Raw genomic sequence first — 22,381 nt, forward strand, 5'->3', positions numbered from 1 at the left:
TCCATGGTGGATTCTGATTTCTACGGTTACTTACAGAGTCGGAATATATTGAATGAATTTTTCCCTTCAAACATTTAATTTAAATAAACTTTTTAAGACCCAATAAAGTTAATATTCTGTTTGTACTGCACTTTGCAGTTTAGACAAGTTAGCTATTCTGTGCAAGTGCATGATTATTATCAGAATAGGTAATTAGTAACACAAATATTTGTGTTCATGTATTACAAAACTGATATAACTCAGATTCCCCTTACAATAAAAGGCCTGCTCTTTTCTGGATTAAATAAACTAACTATTCAGCTAAAATTTGCTAATTCATTAAATACTTAACCCATTAGGTGTTACCTTTTAACTACAAGTACTTAATTGCAAAAAAAAAAAGGTGCTGCATATTACATTGTCCTGGTTAAAAAGGATTAAAATTCTAACCATATGTCCAGGAAATGATTCTGAATTTAAAAAATGTTGTATTGGTTAAGTGATGGATAACAAATGGCTAAGTTTTGTATTGCTAGTGCTAGTTGTTATGCAGAAGGTATGAAAAAATTAAAGGGGAAATTAAAACAGAGAATATAGACTAGAATTCCTCCCCTTCCAGCCTTGAATTCTTCACATTTCACTTTTCACCAAATCACTTGTTTTGACTTACATGATTTGAAAAGTCAAAGAAATTGCCAGATGATTAATATTTGGGCTTATTCTCAACATAATTCAAAATTACTCCATAGGTTTCCATGAAATGATAAAATTAAAGTTCCACAGAATAATTCAGTTGATCGGGGTCTATATGATTTGATCAGAAATGCTGAAAGAGACAAGTCTCTATTGGATATTTGTCCAGAATACAAATCGGAAGTTTAGAATGGAGCAACTTATTTAAAGTAGATAAAGCCAACTGATTACATCCTGTTGGACTGTAAGTTCTTTACAAACATGCTGCTCTGAAATAATTCTTCTCATTGGTGTTAAGTAATATCACATCAATTATGAAAAAAGTCTATGAGGAAAGAAAAGTACTGACCTTCCTGGTATAAAAATACACAAGTTGTAGAATTTTCTTTTGAGAAGTACTTTCTGTTTACATCCCAGTCTGGTAATTTATAATTACATTCCTTTGGGGATTTACAGAGAGCATCCAGACTTTCAAATACCTTTCTTTCTATCTATCTATCTATCTATCTATTTATCAATCTATCTATCTATCTACCCATCTATCTATCTATCTATCTATCTATCTATCTATCTATCTATCTATCTATATATCTAATATCTATTTACCTATCTAGCTATCTATTGACTTATTTATCTTTGTTCTGTGCTTTTAAGGTACTTTTGATTTTTAAATCTAACACTTTTAACATAACACGATGAAATCACTTTCCCAAAATCTATGTTGAACTATTTCCAGCAAATGAAAAGCTTATGTTATTTATTTTAACCCTTTGCTGTTATTAAAATATGTTGTTTTCTTCAAAATCTATTGCATAATTAATGTTTTTGTGCTGACAGTGACAAAGGGTTAAAAAAGAAAGGGCACAGAAAAGATATATAATAAAAGATAAATACAGATTACAGGTTGAATGATAAATTAAACACATTTAGCTAAGTAAGGATAACTCAATTTGGAAAGTTAATTAAGACATCAGCCATTCGAATGGTTTCCTTTCAAGATGAAATAATCTCATGTCACCTGAAAAGCAGATATTTTGGAAGTAAACATATGATGCAAAATACCTTAATGTCCCATTTAATATAATGATAATACTTAACTGAATTAGGTAAAGAAGTAATTAATAAGTTGCACATCTTTAAAATCCTGCCACTTGATTTTTGCAACAATTAGTTTCAAATGAAACTATATATTTATGGATATGATTCCCTTTTGTACAATTGACCTGTTTGGTGTTAACCATATTGTGAATGGCAAACCTGTACAAATGAGCTCTTTGGATAAAGTTATGTTAAATAAGTGCGTAAATAAAGTGTCAGCTGCAGTAAACGTAGCATTAACTCTTCAATTACTATTTTAAATGCTAACATTGCAAAAATAATCATTAACAATACCTGTAGGCAAATGACAATAGGACAGATGTATATTATAATTGCATTATAGCATGTACATTGCAGTATTAATGTATGATGTATAATACATTTGTATTCAAAACAATATACAATGATCATTTTAACTTAAACATGACAGCTCTATCCTCCCACAATTGATCAGAAGGTAAATATATCACATGATCTGTTAATAAGTCATGTAAAGCAGGAGGATCCCAGGTTTGTATTTTTACCCAATCTTGAGTTAGCTGACCTTAGAAAACACCTTATGCTAAAATTGGCTCCAGTGTTCCTGAACCAGGGAGACAAACACATTAATGAACGTCCTGCTGTTAGCCATTGTCTATGGGCTCCAGGTAAAAAGTTAATATATTTTGACATTGACAAAGTACATGGATAGGACACATCTGTAATGCTCCCTTCCCCATAGTCAATCTCCTGGTGCTCACTGTCTTGGATCATGTATGGAGAATGACCCTTTTGATTGCGACGACCCAACAACCTATTCTCCAAAAGAAATGACCACTTGAAAGAGAGAAGTTGAGAAATTGGGATAAAATTAGAAGGGGAAATATTGATATTTCCTCTTTCCTTTGACCTTTGTGTGTTATAAGTATGTAAACTACGATGAACATGTTTATAAACAAAATGAATTTGATGCTGGCGCTGCCAAATATCTTAAACATTCATTTCAAAATATATACTGTTAAAATGGCTTGTCATTCACATGGGCCATTTACTTAATCTTCCATACTCTTTTGCTTTCACTTTCCCCCCAAAATAGATTTTTTTTAAAATGATGAACATGTAAAAAATTTCAGAAGATAAGATGAATATATCACATATCATATTTAGTCCTAAGATAGACAGCTTCCCATTTTTATAGTAGTTTTCCACAAAAAAGCTTCGACCCGTATGTTAAGAGCATTATTTTGTAAAGTAACACGTGTTTGCCAGTTTTTTAAACCATTTTAACCAAATATATAGCTAAACAAATGATCAGTAGACAGTCTTAAAGGTCGTATTTAATAACTGAGGAAAGCAAACATATAATATTTCACAGGTATCTGTCAATTGTTTGTATCTCCCATTATTTTAGAGCAAATTAAATAACCAATATTTTGTCTGAAGCAATAAAGATACTTTAATCTTGGGCTTGTATACAATAGAAAATAACCATACATAATATAATTTGTAGGTATATAATTTGTGTGTAACACATAGCATAGTATATGAATTGTGATCCTTCAGATTAATATTAAATTAATAATACTATTTTCTCATTACCAGCAATAGAAAGAATTACATCATATTTTGCATATGTGTATAGACAGTTCACATTTCAGATTTTCTTCCAAATTTCAAGTTATTTTCCCCTTCACACAATAACTTTGTCTTGCTCAGCTTGGACAGTAGATTTCAGATTCTAAGAAATAAACATTCACCTCTGAAAAAATATGTATTCTATAATAGAAAGGCATAGTTCTATTTTATTAAATAGGGAATACAATGTTAAATTATAATGTATATAACATTGCAGATGAAGGCTAAAACTTCCTGTAAACAATTGATTTTATTGTAGCTAAACATTTGACTCAAGCTGGAGATGTAGCGTTTTAATTCTGGTAACTAAATATAACATAATTGTTGATGGTAAAAGGCTATCTAGATTAAATGAGAATGCTACTATATTCTACTGTGTCCAAAGTTTAGGATATACTTAACTCTAATGGCTTATTTGGTTAGTAAAACAATAATGAAAGATACAATCAGAATATGAATTCAATGGGCACTAAAACATTTGTTATAATCTAAAGATAAATGGAATGTGTAACATTCCAAATCAGATAATGTTTTAAAAAAAGACATGCTGTAAAAAAGATCACTATGCTATAAAAACTTAGGGGATTTGTCGTATATTCAATATCTATGTTCAAAACAGAAATCTGCATTTATTACTTTCAATTATTACAAATAAAATACCTCCTTTTTGTAATGAAGTGGAGATATGAACGAATAATTTGCTAAGTTTTTCATTCACATTTTTGATTGTCTGGACCAGTATAGGATCTCAGATTTTTAGGGTTATTTCTGTTGCAGAGGTTTTGGTTGTGTTATTTCGATCAAATGGAAAAAGACAAACAGAAAAAGAATCTTTATGTTTTAATATAAATCATAGAGTATGTATTTCACAGGTGTCTGAGGTAAATTTTGGCAGGTTTTTACATATCTGTGATTTAAAGGAACATTTTGAATTTTTAAAAAAATATAAACCGTTGACTAGAAGTGATTGGACCTGTTAAGCAATAGTTGTTTTAAATTATAAATGAAAACTTTACACAGGTGCAAGACTTGATAAACAACATGAAATTCTAATAGATGTAGCTAAATTAGTTGCTGTCATGTAAATTGTCTTCTGCATTGTTTAAAAGATAAAAAAATGGACAGAACATATAGTACATTATTGAGCCTTTTTAAAAAAAGAATACAAATAATATTCTGGTGAGACATCAAACCTATATACATCACCTGGAAATTCATCAAATACCCAGAGAGAGAACATTCACTGTACTGTATTAATCAATTGGTAATAAAAGGAAAATGTCATTTTAATATTTTGTATAAAATATCCATAATTGCTAATTATAGTGTAAAATAGATAGTGTACTACTTGTGCTGCGTTTGGTTAAATGCTGTGCTTTTGTTGCTCTCAATGTGCTCAAATACATTCGAAGATCTGGTTCAATGCATTTTGTATGAATAAGGATAATCTTGATTAATTAAATGGACATTTCTTTACTGTTCTGTATCTCTTGAATAGGATGTACAAAGTAAAAGGATAGTTCAACATTAATGGAAGTAGGAAAGCACGGGAAATACTTGGTTTGTACTATTATAGTTTCATGGTATTGTTTGCAGCTGCTCTATGATTGTATTACATGGTGAGCGAAATATAATTTACATTAAAACAAATAAAATTGCCAATGAACAACTTTAGTTTCTATTGAATTACAAGGATGATGAAACACAAAAATTGAGATATGTTTTCTGCTGTGTAATACAATCTTGAAACATACTAGCATATAAGATAAAATGAATAATATCAGAACGTAGGTATCAAAGGTATATTATAAATAATATTTTTTAATGGTTTAGGACACTATTTTAATGTTTCCTTTGTACCATTATATGCGGATAGATATTTTACAATCACAAGATAGCAGATTTCACACAAATTTCTTTTTTTTTCCTCTTCTTTGGTTACCATAAAGTCAACTCAATATAATGTTTGTTGCTTAAGATTATATTTAAAATTTATATTGCAACAACAGTTGATGCTTTGTAGTAAGTTAGATGTAAGTGCCAGTTTATTGCCTACACACAAATTCCAGGCAATAAAGCACATAAGAAATACAAAAATATATTTTCAAATGAAATAACATTATTAATAGTGAGTCAAAATCTGTTTGCAATGCAATGTATTTAAAGGGTTCTTTCATAAATACGAGGGTCAAAGAGAGTTGGACAAAATGACATTTATTGTGAAAAAAGTAGGGACTGCAATAAATGATTTCTGACGTGACTCCGGGTTTTGTGCCTCAATATTTTGTGTATCTTTTAAACATTTTTCATAAATGTTGCACACATTGTCATCAAAACTATCACTTCCGTGTTTCTAAAGGTAGTGAAGTCTCACGTGAGGCTAGTTGGAGAGTGCGGTTTCGCTGTGACGACGGGACTGTGGGATTTGTAGTTTCTAAAAGGCGCGAGAACATGGGGAGAAGGCGGAAGGAAACTACCACTCCCAGAATGAAACGGTAACGGACGATGCGTTCAATGATCCTGCGGAAATGACGGAACACTGCGAAATGATTGACGTGCATCGGAGCCAATGGAGGGCGGGCGTTAACTCAGCCAGTCAAACGCGCGCCGGCCGGTGTGGGGAGTGTTTCCGGTCTGCTGTGAGGACCCACTCTTTGAGGCGATGGCTTCGTCGCTTTCTCTCGGTTCCCTTCCGGCCGCTGAGTTCTTCTACTGGATCGGTGTGACCGCGGTGACCTGGTTGTCGCTGAAGGCGGCCTGGAGGCTGCTGAGTGGGGCCCGGGTGTTCGTGTTCGGAACGGGGGTCCAGGTGGGAGAGTTCGGCCGCTGGGCAGGTGAGTGTGGAGAGGGGGGGAGGGGGGATGCAGGTGAGTGTGGAGAGGGGGATGCGGGTGAGTGTGGAGAGGGGGGGAGGGGGGATGCAGGTGAGTGTGGAGAGGGGGGTGCAGGTGAGTGTGGAGAGGGGGGTGCAGGTGAGTGTGGAGAGGGGGGGAGGGGGGATGCAGGTGAGTGTGGAGAGGGGGGTGCAGGTGAGTGTGGAGAGGGGGGGAGGGGGGATGCAGGTGAGTGTGGAGAGGGGGGTGCAGGTGAGTGTGGAGAGGGGGATGCAGGTGAGTGTGGAGAGGGGGATGCAGGTGAGTGTGGAGAGGGGGGTGCAGGTGAGTGTGGAGGGGGGGATGCAGGTGAGTGTGGAGAGGGGGATGCAGGTGAGTGTGGAGGGGGGGATGCAGGTGAGTGTGGAGAGGGGGGTGCAGGTGAGTGTGGAGAGGGGGGTGCAGGTGAGTGTGGAGAGGGGGGTGCAGGTGAGTGTGGAGAGGGGGATGCAGGTGAGTGTGGAGAGGGGGGTGCAGGTGAGTGTGGAGAGGGGGGTGCAGGTGAGTGTGGAGAGGGGGATGCAGGTGAGTGTGGAGAGGGGGATGCAGGTGAGTGTGGAGAGGGGGATGCAGGTGAGTGTGGAGAGGGGGATGCAGGTGAGTGTGGAGAGGGGGATGCAGGTGAGTGTGGAGAGGGGGATGCAGGTGAGTGTGGAGAGGGGGATGCAGGTGAGTGTGGAGAGGGGGATGCAGGTGAGTGTGGAGAGGGGGATGCAGGTGAGTGTGGAGAGGGGGGTGCAGGTGAGTGTGGAGAGGGGGGGAGGGGGATGCAGGTGAGTGTGGAGAGGGGGATGCAGGTGAGTGTGGAGAGGGGGATGCAGGTGAGTGTGGAGAGGGGGATGCAGGTGAGTGTGGAGAGGGGGATGCAGGTGAGTGTGGAGAGGGGGATGCAGGTGAGTGTGGAGAGGGGGATGCAGGTGAGTGTGGAGAGGGGGATGCAGGTGAGTGTGGAGAGGGGGATGGAGGGGGGGAGGGGGGGTGCAGGTGAGTGTGGAGGGGGGGTGCAGGTGAGTGTGGAGGGGGGATGCAGGTGAGTGTGGAGAGGGGGATGCAGGTGAGTGTGGAGAGGGGGATGCAGGTGAGTGTGGAGAGGGGGGTGCAGGTGAGTGTGGAGAGGGGGGTGCAGGTGAGTGTGGAGAGGGGGATGCAGGTGAGTGTGGAGAGGGGGGGAGGGGGGGTGCAGGTGAGTGTGGAGAGGGGGATGCAGGTGAGTGTGGAGAGGGGGGTGCAGGTGAGTGTGGAGAGGGGGGTGCAGGTGAGTGTGGAGAGGGGGGTGCAGGTGAGTGTGGAGAGGGGGATGCAGGTGAGTGTGGAGAGGGGGATGCAGGTGAGTGTGGAGAGGGGGATGCAGGTGAGTGTGGAGAGGGGGATGCAGGTGAGTGTGGAGAGGGGGATGCAGGTGAGTGTGGAGAGGGGGATGCAGGTGAGTGTGGAGAGGGGGATGCAGGTGAGTGTGGAGAGGGGGATGCAGGTGAGTGTGGAGAGGGGGGTGCAGGTGAGTGTGGAGGGGGGGGAGGGGGGGTGCAGGTGAGTGTGGAGGGGGGGGAGGGGGGGTGCAGGTGAGTGTGGAGAGGGGGATGCAGGTGAGTGTGGAGAGGGGGATGCAGGTGAGTGTGGAGAGGGGGATGCAGGTGAGTGTGGAGGGGGGGATGCAGGTGAGTGTGGAGAGGGGGATGCAGGTGAGTGTGGAGAGGGGGATGCAGGTGAGTGTGGAGAGGGGGATGCAGGTGAGTGTGGAGAGGGGGATGCAGGTGAGTGTGGAGAGGGGGATGCAGGTGAGTGTGGAGAGGGGGGATGCAGGTGAGTGTGGAGAGGGGGGATGCAGGTGAGTGTGGAGAGGGGGGATGCAGGTGAGTGTGGAGAGGGGGATGCAGGTGAGTGTGGAGAGGGGGATGCAGGTGAGTGTGGAGAGGGGGATGCAGGTGAGTGTGGAGAGGGGGATGCAGGTGAGTGTGGAGAGGGGGATGCAGGTGAGTGTGGAGAGGGGGATGCAGGTGAGTGTGGAGAGGGGGGGAGGGGGGGTGCAGGTGAGTGTGGAGAGGGGGGTGCAGGTGAGTGTGGAGAGGGGGGGAGGGGGGGTGCAGGTGAGTGTGGAGAGGGGGGTGCAGGTGAGTGTGGAGAGGGGGATGCAGGTGAGTGTGGAGAGGGGGGGAGGGGGGGTGCAGGTGAGTGTGGAGAGGGGGATGCAGGTGAGTGTGGAGAGGGGGGTGCAGGTGAGTGTGGAGAGGGGGGTGCAGGTGAGTGTGGAGAGGGGGGGTGCAGGTGAGTGTGGAGAGGGGGATGCAGGTGAGTGTGGAGAGGGGGATGCAGGTGAGTGTGGAGAGGGGGATGCAGGTGAGTGTGGAGAGGGGGATGCAGGTGAGTGTGGAGAGGGGGATGCAGGTGAGTGTGGAGAGGGGGATGCAGGTGAGTGTGGAGAGGGGGATGCAGGTGAGTGTGGAGAGGGGGATGCAGGTGAGTGTGGAGAGGGGGGTGCAGGTGAGTGTGGAGAGGGGGATGCAGGTGAGTGTGGAGAGGGGGATGCAGGTGAGTGTGGAGAGGGGGATGCAGGTGAGTGTGGAGAGGGGGATGCAGGTGAGTGTGGAGAGGGGGATGCAGGTGAGTGTGGAGAGGGGGGTGCAGGTGAGTGTGGAGAGGGGGGTGCAGGTGAGTGTGGAGAGGGGGGTGCAGGTGAGTGTGGAGAGGGGGGTGCAGGTGAGTGTGGAGAGGGGGGTGCAGGTGAGTGTGGAGAGGGGGGTGCAGGTGAGTGTGGAGAGGGGGGTGCAGGTGAGTGTGGAGAGGGGGGTGCAGGTGAGTGTGGAGAGGGGGGTGCAGGTGAGTGTGGAGAGGGGGGTGCAGGTGAGTGTGGAGAGGGGGGTGCAGGTGAGTGTGGAGAGGGGGGTGCAGGTGAGTGTGGAGAGGGGGGTGCAGGTGAGTGTGGAGAGGGGGGTGCAGGTGAGTGTGGAGAGGGGGGTGCAGGTGAGTGTGGAGAGGGGGGTGCAGGTGAGTGTGGAGAGGGGGGTGCAGGAGAGTGTGGAGAGGGGGGTGCAGGAGAGTGTGGAGAGGGGGGTGCAGGTGAGTGTGGAGAGGGGGGTGCAGGTGAGTGTGGAGAGGGGGGTGCAGGTGAGTGTGGAGAGGGGGATGCAGGTGAGTGTGGAGAGGGGGGTGCAGGTGAGTGTGGAGAGGGGGATGCAGGTGAGTGTGGAGAGGGGGATGCAGGTGAGTGTGGAGAGGGGGGTGGAGGGGGGGAGGGGGGGTGCAGGTGAGTGTGGAGAGGGGGGGAGAGAGAGGGGCTGCAGGTGAGTGTGGAGAGGGGGGGTGCAGGTGAGTGTGGAGAGGGGGGGAGGGGGGGTGCAGGTGAGTGTGGAGAGGGGGGGAGGGGGGGTGCAGGTGAGTGTGGAGAGGGGGGGAGGGAGGGTGCAGGTGAGTGTGGATAGGGGGGTGCAGGTGAGTGTGGAGAGGGGGGGAGGGGGGGTGCAGGTGAGTGTGGAGAGGGGGGTGCAGGTGAGTGTGGAGAGGGGGGGAGGGGGGGTGCAGGTGAGTGTGGAGAGGGGGGTGCAGGTGAGTGTGGAGAGGGGGGGAGGGGGGGTGCAGGTGAGTGTGGAGAGGGGGGTGCAGGTGAGTGTGGAGAGGGGGGTGCAGGTGAGTGTGGAGAGGGGGGTGCAGGTGAGTGTGGAGAGGGGGATGCAGGTGAGTGTGGAGAGGGGGGTGCAGGTGAGTGTGGAGAGGGGGGTGCAGGTGAGTGTGGAGAGGGGGGTGCAGGTGAGTGTGGAGAGGGGGATGCAGGTGAGTGTGGAGAGGGGGATGCAGGTGAGTGTGGAGAGGGGGGTGCAGGTGAGTGTGGAGAGGGGGCTGCAGGTGAGTGTGGAGAGGGGGATGCAGGTGAGTGTGGAGAGGGGGGTGCAGGTGAGTGTGGAGAGGGGGGGAGAGAGAGGGGCTGCAGGTGAGTGTGGAGAGGGGGGGAGAGAGAGGGGGTGCAGGTGAGTGTGGAGAGGGGGGGAGGGGGGGTGCAGGTGAGTGTGGAGAGGGGGGGAGAGAGAGGGGGTGCAGGTGAGTGTGGAGAGGGGGGGGAGGGGGGGTGCAGGTGAGTGTGGAGAGGGGGGGGAGGGGGGGTGCAGGTGAGTGTGGAGAGGGGGGGAGGGGGGGTGCAGGTGAGTGTGGAGAGGGGGTGCAGGTGAGTGTGGAGAGGGGGGGAGGGGGGTGCAGGTGAGTGTGGAGAGGGGGGGAGGGGGGGTGCAGGTGAGTGTGGAGAGGGGGGGAGGGGGGGTGCAGGTGAGTGTGGAGAGGGGGTGCAGGTGAGTGTGGAGAGGGGGGTGCAGGTGAGTGTGGAGAGGGGGGTGCAGGTGAGTGTGGAGAGGGGGATGCAGGTGAGTGTGGAGAGGGGGGGTGCAGGTGAGTGTGGAGAGGGGGATGCAGGTGAGTGTGGAGAGGGGGGGAGAGAGAGGGGGTGCAGGTGAGTGTGGAGAGGGGGGGAGGGGGGGTGCAGGTGAGTGTGGAGAGGGGGGGAGGGGGGGTGCAGGTGAGTGTGGAGAGGGGGGGAGGGGGGGTGCAGGTGAGTGTGGAGAGGGGGGGAGAGAGAGGGGGTGCAGGTGAGTGTGGAGAGGGGGGGAGAGAGAGGGGGTGCAGGTGAGTGTGGAGAGGGGGGGAGAGAGAGGGGGTGCAGGTGAGTGTGGAGAGGGGGGGAGGGGGGGTGCAGGTGAGTGTGGAGAGGGGGGGAGGGGGGGTGCAGGTGAGTGTGGAGAGGGGGGGAGGGGGGGTGCAGGTGAGTGTGGAGAGGGGGGTGCAGGTGAGTGTGGAGAGGGGGGTGCAGGTGAGTGTGGAGAGGGGGTGCAGGTGAGTGTGGAGAGGGGGATGCAGGTGAGTGTGGAGAGGGGGGGTGCAGGTGAGTGTGGAGAGGGGGATGCAGGTGAGTGTGGAGAGGGGGGTGCGGGTGAGTGTGGAGAGGGGGATGCGGGTGAGTGTGGAGAGGGGGATGCGGGTGAGTGTGGAGAGGGGGGTGCGGGTGAGTGTGGAGAGGGGGGTGCGGGTGAGTGTGGAGAGGGGGGTGCGGGTGAGTGTGGAGAGGGGGGTGCGGGTGAGTGTGGAGAGGGGGGTGCGGGTGAGTGTGGAGAGGGGGGATGCAGGTGAGTGTGGAGAGGGGGGATGCAGGTGAGTGTGGAGAGGGGGATGCAGGTGAGTGTGGAGAGGGGGGATGCAGGTGAGTGTGGAGAGGGGGGATGCAGGTGAGTGTGGAGAGGGGGGTGCAGGTGAGTGTGGAGAGGGTGGTGCAGGTGACTGTGGAGAGGGGGGTGCAGGTGAGTGTGGAGAGGGGAGTGCAGGTGAGTGTGGAGAGGGGAGTGCAGGTGATGTGGAGAGGGGGGTGCAGGTGAGTGTGGAGAGGGGGGTGCAGGTGAGTGTGGAGAGGGGGGTGCAGGTGAGTGTGGAGAGGGGGATGCAGGTGAGTGTGGAGAGGGGGATGCAGGTGAGTGTGGAGAGGGGGATGCAGGTGAGTGTGGAGAGGGGGATGCAGGTGAGTGTGGAGAGGGGGATGCAGGTGAGTGTGGCGAGGGGGATGCAGGTGAGTGTGGAGGGGGGGATGCAGGTGAGTGTGGAGGGGGGATGCAGGTGAGTGTGGAGGGGGGGATGCAGGTGAGTGTGGAGGGGGGGATGCAGGTGAGTGTGGAGGGGGGGATGCAGGTGAGTGTGGAGGGGGGGATGCAGGTGAGTGTGGAGAGGGGGATGCAGGTGAGTGTGGAGAGGGGGATGCAGGTGAGTGTGGAGAGGGGGATGCAGGTGAGTGTGGAGAGGGGGATGCAGGTGAGTGTGGAGAGGGGGATGCAGGTGAGTGTGGAGAGGGGGATGCAGGTGAGTGTGGAGAGGGGGATGCAGGTGAGTGTGGAGAGGGGGATGCAGGTGAGTGTGGAGAGGGGGATGCAGGTGAGTGTGGAGAGGGGGATGCAGGTGAGTGTGGAGAGGGGGATGCAGGTGAGTGTGGAGAGGGGGATGCAGGTGAGTGTGGAGAGGGGGATGCAGGTGAGTGTGGAGAGGGGGATGCAGGTGAGTGTGGAGAGGGGGATGCAGGTGAGTGTGGAGAGGGGGAGGGGGCGCAGGTGAGTGTGGAGAGGGGGAGGGGGCGCAGGTGAGTGTGGAGATGGAGAGGGGGGGCGCAGGTGAGTGTGGAGATGGAGAGGGGGGGCGCAGGTGAGTGTGGAGAGGGGGGTGGAGGGGGTGAGAGGGGGGTGCAGGTGAGGGGGGCGAGCGTGGAGAGGGGGGGTGAGGGGGGCGAGCATGGCGAGAGGGAGTGCGCGTGAGGGGCAGACAGGCTGGGGAGGGGTTTGAGGGGCAGGCTGTCAGGCTAGGCTGGGGTGTGCTCAGATGGTTGGATTGGTCTAGGGGTGATCAGACTGCGGGCTGGTGGGTCAGGCTAGGCTGAGAGAGGGAGTGGGCTGACAAACTCCTGCCACTGTACCCTTGTGAAGTGGTGAGTGGTGACTGGGTGAGCTGCAGAAACGATTGCCCAGACAATGAATTGCAGCAGGGCAGGAGTGAATGTGAAGTCAGTATAAGTGCAGCACAGAGTCTACAGAGAGGCTCTGCTCAGAGTGCCATAGCTTAGCTATGCATTTTATCGACCTCCTCCCCGCCCCTTGTGACCCACATACTGAGCTGCAGCTCCCCCAGCAATGCGTTGCTTAACTGTCAATCACTTTTTATTCCAAGCTCTTGACTTATTGTTGCTTTTCTCCCCTTGGTGATTTCAGAAGAGTTTTACTGACACAGAGATAAAAACAAAAAAACTGCGGATGCTGGACATCCAAAACAAAAACAGAATTACCTGGAAAAACTCAGCAGGTCTGGCAGCATCGGCGGAGAAGAGTTGTCGTTTCGAGTCCTCATGACCCTTCGACCGAACTTTTTTAAGTTCGGTCGACGGGTCATGAGGACTCGAATCGTCAGCACTTCTTCTCCGCCGATGCTGCCAGACCTGCTGAGTTTTTCCAGGTAATTCTGTTTTTGTTTTACTGACACAGTATCTTTACTGTTTCCGACATCCGGTGAAGGTGACAAACTGTCAAAGTATCTTGGTGTTAGATTTTGGGGTGATTTTTTCGCAAATATCACCCAAACCGTTTGCTCCAACTTGGATTGTTTTGTTAATAATGAACAGCCAGCGTGGATTTGTTAAAGACAAATTGTGTGGGTTCTTTTAAATACCAGAGGGTCGTGCAGTAGTGTTGTGATACATGGACTTTCAGACAGCATAATAATAGGAAATAGAGCACATGGTTTTTTTTAATTCATTCGTGGGGTGTGGGCGTAGTTGGCCAGGCCAGAATTTATTGCCCTTCCCTAATTACCCTTGAACTGGCTCTAAACCATTTCAGAGGCAACAATATTGCTGTGGATCTGGAGTCACATGTAGGCCAGACAGGTTAAGGATGGCTGATTTCCTTCCCTAAAGGACGATGGATTTTTATGACAATTGGCAATGGTTTCATATTCATCATTGGACTTTTAATTCCAGATTTTTATTGAATTCAAATTCCACCGCCTGCTGTGTTGAGATTTGAGCCCAGGTCCCTGGGGAATTGCCCTGCACCTCTGGTTTACCAGCCCAGTGACAATACCACTACATCAGGGTGGTGCTAATTTAGGTACATCATTGACTAAGGTATTGCAGGCTGAGAATAGTGGTAAATGGATCTTTTCCTGACTGGCCTGAAGTGTATAGTGGCTCACCTAAGTAATAGACTATTGCTTTTCTTGTATACAAATACCTAGACTTGGGTATAGGGAGTACAATTTTGAAGTTTGTGCGTAATACAAGACTTGATAAAGATGTAAATAGTGAGCAGGAGCATGTAGATGAACTGGTGAAATGAACAGACACATGGAGGATCCAATTTAATGTCTATAAGTGTGAAACACTATGGATGGGACAGCCTGGAGACAGTATAATCTTGAGGGGGTGCAAAAGCTGAGCAGCCTGGAGGTCCACATTTATAAAAATTTTAAAGGGACCAGGGTGAGTTGCTAGACTGGTTAAGGAAGCATGTGGGATGCTTGACTTTGTAAATCAGAGCATCTGAATGCCAAAAAAAGGAAGTCATGCTAAATCTTAATGGTGGGCCTCAGCTGGAGTATGGCATACAGTTCTGAACAGCACACTTTTAGGAAGGATGTCAGGGTCTTGGAGGAGGTACGGGAGAGGTTTAAGAACCAGGAATGAAGGACTTGAGTTATGTGGAGAGATGAGCTGCCTTGCAGTGCAGCTGTTTGTGTGGTTGAGGAGCTCCCATAATGCTCTTAATGAGTTCCATGTTTTGCACGTGCTCCTCAACCTTTTCTGTTTTGATAGGTTTCAAAATTGAAGGGATTTGATAGAGCAGGGAGGGAGAAACTACCTCGGGCACATAGGTCAGTAACCAGAGGTCACAGATTTAAAATAAGAGATTAAAAATTAAAAACTTTAGAAGATTAGTGAGAATTTTATTTCTGGAGATTTGGAATGCATTACCTTAAAGAATGAAGGAAACATTCCGTAGGAACTTTCAAAGGGCAATTGTGCATGTACTTGAGTGCTAATTTGCTGGGGTAAAGGGAAAAAGTGGGGCTGTGGGACTAAATTGGACAGCTCTTTTAAAGATCTAGCATGGGCATAAAGGGCCAATGGCTTTCCGTGCTTTAAGATTCTATAAATTGGGCATCAAAAACACTCATTACTACCTGAGCCTTTGCCTGCTGGCTCTGGTAAGGTGCGTGTGTGTGTGCGTCGGTGGTGGAGGGAGTGACTGTTTGTGGATGTGGTGCCAGTCATGCAGACTGCTTTGTCCTGGATGGTGTCAAGCTTCTTGAGTGTTGTGGGAGCTGCACTCATCCAGACAAGTGGAGGGTATTCTATCACACTCCTGACTTGTGCCTTGTGGATGGTGGACAGGCTTTGGGGAGTCAGGAGGTGAGTTACTCATTGCAGGATTCCTAGCCTGTGACCTCTTGTAGCCACAGTATTTATATGGCTAGGCCAGTTTAGTTTCTGGTCAGTGGTAGCTCTCAGGATGTTGATAGTGGGGGATTCAGCGAAGGTATTGCCACTGAACATCAATGGGCAATGGTTAGATTCTCTCTTGTTGGAGATGGGCATTGCCTGACACTTGTGTGGCATGAATGTTATTTGCCACTTGTAAGCCCAAGCCTGGATATGGTACAGGTCTTGCTGCATTTTGACATGGACTGCTTCTACTAATGCTGTGTACTTATACTGCTCCTTCCAAGCAACTTCTAACTCTTTTTAAATGCATTATGGGATCTATTTCAACAACAGTTCATAACAGAAAATTCAAAATTCTAATCTGAAGACGTTTTTGTACTCTTCCCTTTTTGTTATCTTCATTCTTTTTTCTCTTGTCACTGCTTTTGCATATGAGTGGAAACAATTTACCTTGATTTACCTTAACACTTAGCCTCAAACCACTATTAGTACATCTCTTAATTTTTAGCTCTGTTGGAAAAGCTCTGATTCTTTTTTTGGAAAACTGCAATCTCTTATCTCCAGTAATAACTGTGAACTTGTACAAAATGTGTAAGGACTTGATGTATTTGATCCTGGGATGTGGGTGTTGCTGGCAGGGCTGTTATTTATTATCTATTCCTAGTGCCCTTGAAAAAACCAGAAACAAAATACCGCTGGAAATCTGAAATAAAAATAGAAAATGCTGGAAAAACTTAGCTGGTCTGGCAGCATCTGTAGAGAGAGAGAGAGAGAGAGTTAACATTTCAAATTGCTGACCTTTCATCAGAACACTTGTGAAGGTGGTGGTGAGCTACCTTGCAGTGCAGCTGTTTGTGTGGTTGAGAAGCTCCCATAATGCTGTTAATGAGTTCCATGTTTTGCATATGCTAAATATTGTTTTTTTTGTATTCTGTGCCTCCAGTTATAAATTCAAGGGTTCTGTTTGACTTTTTTGGTGTTAACTTACTTCTGCCGGCTTTAACCACCTGCGTGCACCAAGTTTCTTTCATTTCATCTTATCATTCAAGCAATATTTACTTTAACATTTTATGCCCAAAATTTCTCACCACTTTTTCTACATTAACCTGCACTTCTACCTATCTATCCTGCGAGTCCATTCATATCTTTATTTGCCCCGTATTTAGGTTGATCAATAGATTTTAATCTTGTTCGCCCAATTCCTAAGATGGGTAATTTGTGTGGCACGACACAGGGCTTTATGTAACAACACTTGCCGCATCTTTCAATCTGAGAAACTTCCTTTCACCTATATTTGCTTTTTGTTTTGCAACCTTCTCTGCATCAATGTGGCCATATTCTCTTTAATTCTGTGAGCTATTATTTTTATCATAAGTCTCATTGGGTACTTTTTTGAAAATCCATATTAATCACGTTAATTTTTATTTTTCTTTCCTCTTTTTTACCCATGCTTACTGGCTATGATTGTTTCTCAAGGTGCTCATTAGTTGCTGTGCACATTATAGTTTGTATTTATGTTTCATAGTATTTACAACACTGAGGTCCAATGAGTCTATGCTGGTGTTTGTTTCACATGAGTCTTCTCCTGCCTTACTTCATCTCACCCTATCAACATATCCTTTTCATTTCTCTCTCATGTACTTCTCTAACTTCCCCTTTAATGCAATCTTTCTAAGCAGTCTCAACTACTCCAATTTACATACAGACTGGAATAATCAAATCACTGAAGAAGAGTCACACGGACTCAAAACGTTAACTCTGTCTTTCTCTCCACAGGTGCTGTCAGACCTGAGTTTTTCCAGCATTTTTTGCTTTTATGTTAATCAAATCACTAATGCTATGGAGGAGGTAGTTCTAGAGCATGTACCGGATGGGTTTCTCGAGCAGTATGTTAAGGAGCCAAGTAGGGATCGGGTTAATTTAGATTTAGTCTTAAGTAATGAAAGGGCTAATTAATAACCTTGCTGTGAAGGAGTCTTTGGGAAATAGTGACCATACTATGATAGAATTTTGCATTACGTTTGAATGTGATATAGTTCAATCTGAAACTAGAGTCTTAAATCTGAAGAAAGGAAATTGTGAAGGTAAGAGGGGCAAGTTGGTGATGGTGGATTGGGAAAATACAGTAAAAGATTTGAGGGTAGACAGGCAATCTAAAGAAGTACTACATGGCCTACAACAGCTATGCATTCCTTTAAGGCACAAGCACCCAAAGGGTAAGGTAAATCAACTGTGGTTGATAGAAGAAGTTAAAGATTGCATTAGATCAAAGGAAGTCATTTATAAGGCTGCCAGATAAAGTAACCCTGAGGATTGGGAGCAATTTAGAACCCAGCGAAGGAGGACCGAGAAACTGAATCGGAAAGGGAAAAGAGAATATGAATGCAGGCTTGTGAGAAACATAAAGGCAGATTGTTAGAGCTTCTTTAGGTATGTGAAAATGAAAAGATTAGCCAGGACAAATGTGGACTGATTGTGGGCGGAGAACAGGGAAATGGTGGAGAAACTAAACAGTTACTTTGCGCCTCCCTTCATGGAAGAGGATACAGAATATCTCCCAGAAATGCAAGGCAACCAAGGGACTTGTGAAACTGAGGAACTAAAAGAAATTAGTATTAGTAAAGAGGTAGTACTTGAAAAATTAACTGGATTGATGGTTGATAAATCCCCTGGACCAGATGAATTTTATCTTAGAGTGTTGAAGGAGGTGGCTAGAGAGATAATGGATGCATTGGTGGTTATCTTTCAGAATTCTATAGATTCTGGAAAGGTTCCTGCAGACTGTAAAGTAGCAAATGTGACCCTACTGTTTAAGAAAGGAGGGAGAATACGGAACGACAAACTTGTTAGTTTGACGCCAGTAGTGGAGAAAATGTTCGAATTTATTATAAAGGGTGTGATAATGACATTTAGAAAAGAATGATAAAATTGGGCAGAGTCAACATGGATTTATGAAAGGGAAATCATGTTTGACAAACTTGTCATGGTTTTTTGAAGATATTACTTGCAGCATAGATAAAAGAGAACCAGTGGATGTGGTGTATTTGGATTTTCAGAAGGCTTTTGATAAGGTCCCATACAGGAGGTTAGTAAATAAAATTAGAGCCCATGGGATTGGGGAAATATACTAGTATGGATTGAGAATTGGTAAATGGACAGAAAGCAGAGAGCAGGAATAAACGGATCATTCTCAGGATGGTAGGCTGTTACTAGTGGGGTACCACAAGGATCAGTGCTAGGTCCACAGCTGTTCACAATCTATATAAATGATTTGGATGTGGGGACTAATTGTAATATTTCAAAATTTGCTGATGACGCCAAACTGGGTGGGAATGTAAGTTGTGAGAAGGATGCAGGGAGGATTCAAGAGGACTTGGATAGGCTAAGTGAATGGGCTAGAATGTGGCAGATAGAATATAATGTGAATAAGTGCGAAGTTATTCACTTTGGTATGAAAACCAGAAAGGCAGAATATTTCTTAAATGGTGAAAGGTTGGGAAGTGTTGGTGTCCAAAGGGACCTGAGTTGTTCATGAGTCACTAAAAGTTAGCATGCAGGTTCAACAAGCAATTAGGAAGGCAAATGGTATGTTGGTCTTCATGACAGGAGGATTTGAGTCCAGGAATAAACATGTCTTGCTGCTGTTTGGAACCTTGGTGAGACCCCACCTGGAGTATTGTGTACAATTTTGGTTGCCTTATCTGAGGATGGATAAACTTGCCATAGAGGGAATGTAACAGAAGTTCAGCAGATTAATTACTGGGATGGTGGGATTGTCTTATGAGGAGCAATTGGGGAAGACTGGGTTTGTGTTCCCTGGAGTTTCAAAGAATGAGGGGTGACCTCATTGAAACTTACAGAATTCTTACAGGGTGTGACAGGATGGGTGGAGGTAGTTAAGATCTTTCCCCTGGCTGGTGAGACTAAAACCAAGGGACATAATCTCAAGATAAGGGTTAAGTCATTTAAGACTGAGATGAGAAGGGATTTCTTCATTCAGACGGTGGTGAATCTTGAGAATTCTGTACTCTAGAGGGCTGTGGAAGCTCAATCGTTGAGAATGTTCAAGGCAGAAACTGATAGATTTCTGGAGACTAATGTCATCAAGGGATATGGGGATGTTGTGGGAAAGTGGCATTGAGGTAGATGATCAGCTGTGATGTAATTGAATGGTGGAGCAGACTCGATGGGCTGAATTGCTTACTCCTGTTCCTATGTGGTAGCAACATTCTAACATTGATTTCTACGTTCTAAAAAGTGTACAGAAGCTTCTCTGGAATTCCTTTTTTAATTTATTAGACTTGTATTTATGGCCTCTTGTTTTGGACTTCCAAACGAGTGGAAATATCTTTCATATTAATTAGAACAGTGATGACACTCCAAGAGTACCTCATTAGCTGTAAAGCGCTCTGGGGCATCCTGAGACACCGTAAGGTGCTATGTGAATGCAAGCTCTGCTCTTTTGCTTACCAATATTTCTATATCCATATTATGAAATGGAGACCAGAACTGAGCAGTACTTTCAAATGTCATCTAACCAAGGTTCTACTTAAGTTTTACATAATTTCTCTGCTTTTGAAATCTGTTTTATTACTAAATCAAGACTTAATTTTTTTTTAGTGAGTTGTGGGTGTCACTGGCAAGGCCAGCGTTTATTGCCCATCCCTAATTTCCCTTGAAACTGTGTGGCTTGCTAGGATATTTCAGAAGGCAATTAAGAGTCAACCATATTGCTGTGGGTCTGGAGTCACATGCAGGCTAGGGCAGGTAAGGACGGTAGATTTCTTTCCCTAAAGGATGTTAGTGAACCAGATGGGTTTTTACAACAATCAATTATAGTTGTCATCATTACTGATATTCCAGATTTATTAATTGAATTTAAATTCCGCCAGCTGCTTTGGTGGGATTTGAACCAGCGGAGGCATTAGTGGAGTACAGAAAGTGCAGGTGCTTAAGAAAGCAATTAGGAGAGCAAAGAGGGGATATGAGAAAGCTCTGGCTGGTAAAAGTAGGAAAAATCCCAAGATTTTCTATAAGTATATCAATGGGAAGAGGATAACCAGGGAAAGAGTAGGGCCCATTAGGGACCAAGGGGGCGATCTATGGGTGGAGCCAGAGGACATCGGTAGAGTTTTGAAAGAATATTTCACATCCATCTTCACCCAAGAGAATGAGGATGAAGGTATCGAACTCTGGGAGAGAGACTGCGAGGTTCTTAAGCACCTTGATATAGGGAGTGACAGGGTATTGGAGGTGTTGGCAGGCTTAAAAGTGGAAAAATCTCCAGGTCCAGATGATTTGTGTCCCAGACTGCTGAGGAAGGCAAGGGAGGAGATCGCAGGGGCTCTGACCCAAATTTTTACTTCCTCTCTGGCCATGGGGGAGGTGCCAGAGAACTGGAGAACAGCTAATGTGGTTCTGCTATTTAAGAAGGGTTGTAGAGAGAAGCCAGGGAATTACGGGCCAGTGAGTGTCAAGTCAGTGGTAGGGAAACTATTGGAGAAAATTCTTGAGAGAATCTATCTCCACTTGGAGAGGCAAGGTTTGATCAGGGATAGTCAGCATGGCTTTGTCAGAGGGAGGTCATGCCTAACAAATCTGATTGAATTTTTTGACAAGGTGACCAGATGTGTAGATGAGAGTAGTGCAGTTGATGTAGTTTATATGGATTTCAGCAAAGGCTTTGACAAGGTCCCACATGGGAGACTTTTAAGAAGGCAAATGCACATGGGATACAGGGTAATTTGATAAGGTGGATTCAAAATTGGCTTAGTTGTAGGAGCCAGAGGGTGATGACAGAAGGATGCTTTAGTGACTGGAAGTCAGTGTCCAGTGGCATACCACAGGGATCTGTGCTGAGTCCCCTATTATTTGTCATTTATATAAATGACATAGATGACTATGTGGGAGGTAGGAGTAGTAAGTTTGTGGATGACACAAAGATTGGCCGGGTGTTTAACATTGAGGTTGAGTGTCTTGGGCCACAGGAAGATATAGACGGGATGGTCAAATGGGCAGATAAGTGACGGATGGAATTTATCCCTGAAAAGTGTGAGGTGATACACTTTGACAGGAGTAATTTGACAAGGAAGTATTCAATGAATGGCATGACACTAGGAAGTTCTGAGGAAAAAAGGGACCTTGGCGTGTGTGTCCATAGATCTCTGAAGGCGGAGGGGCATGTTAGTAGGGTGGTGAAAAAGGCATATGGGACACTTGCCTTTATCAATTGAGGCATAGATTACAAAAGAAGGGAGGTCATGTTGGAGTTGTATAGAATCTTGGTGAGGCCACAGCTGGAGTACTACGTGCAGTTTTGGTTGCCACGTTATAGGAAGGATGTGATTGCACTGAAGGGGGTGCAGAGGAGATTCACCAGGATGTTGTCTGGGATGAACAATTTAAGTTATGAAGAGAGGTTGGATAGACTTGGGTTGTTTTCGTTGGAGTAGAGAAGACTGAAGGGCGACCGGATCAAGCTATACAAGATTGAGGGGCATGGACAGGGTGGATAGGGAGCAGCTGTTCCCCTTAGTTGAAAGGTCAGTCACAAGGGGGCATAAGTTCAATGTGGGGGGCAGGAGGTTTAGGGGGGATGTGAGGAAAAACATTTTTACCCAGAGGGTGGGGATGGTCTGGAATGCACTGCCTGGGAGGGTGGTGGAGGTGGGTTGCTTCACATCCTTTAAAAAGTACCTGGATGAGCACTTGGCATGTCATAACATTCAAGGCTATGGGCCAAATGCTGGTAAATGGGATCAGGTAGGTAGGTCAGGTGTTTCTCACGAGTCGGTGCAGACTTGATGGGCCGAAGGGCCTCTTCTGCACTGAGAGATTGTGAACCTACATCCAGAGATCTTAAGTCTGGGTCTTTGGATTACTAGTCCAGAGACATTACCACTGCACTGTCCCCAGATCTATAAATTACCTGGCTTATCCCTGCTCTTTTTTTAAATAAAATTAATCACATTTGTTCCCCTCCAGTTTTCCATCTGCAGAATTTTGGAAAATTTCTGCACCTCCAGTATTTCATCCCGAGCTCCCTTCTGTATTACACCATCAGGTTCTTGTGATTTGTATACCTTAACCTTAGTGCCATCTCTCTAAGTAACTTCTATTCGTGAGTGAACTTAACTGCATGATGGCCATTGTTTAGTGGACAGGCCCCTACGTTTAT

At 46.1% G+C, this 22,381-nt stretch overlaps 1 protein-coding gene across 1 annotated transcript in view; it reads left to right on the forward strand.

Moving 5' to 3' along the window:
- Positions 1-5,996: 5,996 nt before the first annotated feature.
- LOC121282936 (very-long-chain 3-oxoacyl-CoA reductase-B-like) overlaps positions 5,997-22,381 on the forward strand; it is a 180,742-nt gene continuing 164,357 nt past the window's right edge. Inside the window, exon 1 of the mRNA XM_041196760.1 lies at positions 5,997-6,218. Within this exon, the coding sequence (XP_041052694.1) occupies positions 6,047-6,218 (172 nt within the window). The 5' untranslated portion in view covers positions 5,997-6,046. The remainder of the gene's footprint in view (positions 6,219-22,381) is intronic.

The sequence above is a fragment of the Carcharodon carcharias genome, chromosome 10 (assembly GCF_017639515.1).
Source record: "Carcharodon carcharias isolate sCarCar2 chromosome 10, sCarCar2.pri, whole genome shotgun sequence".
In the NCBI taxonomy this organism is placed as follows: domain Eukaryota; kingdom Metazoa; phylum Chordata; class Chondrichthyes; order Lamniformes; family Lamnidae; genus Carcharodon; species Carcharodon carcharias.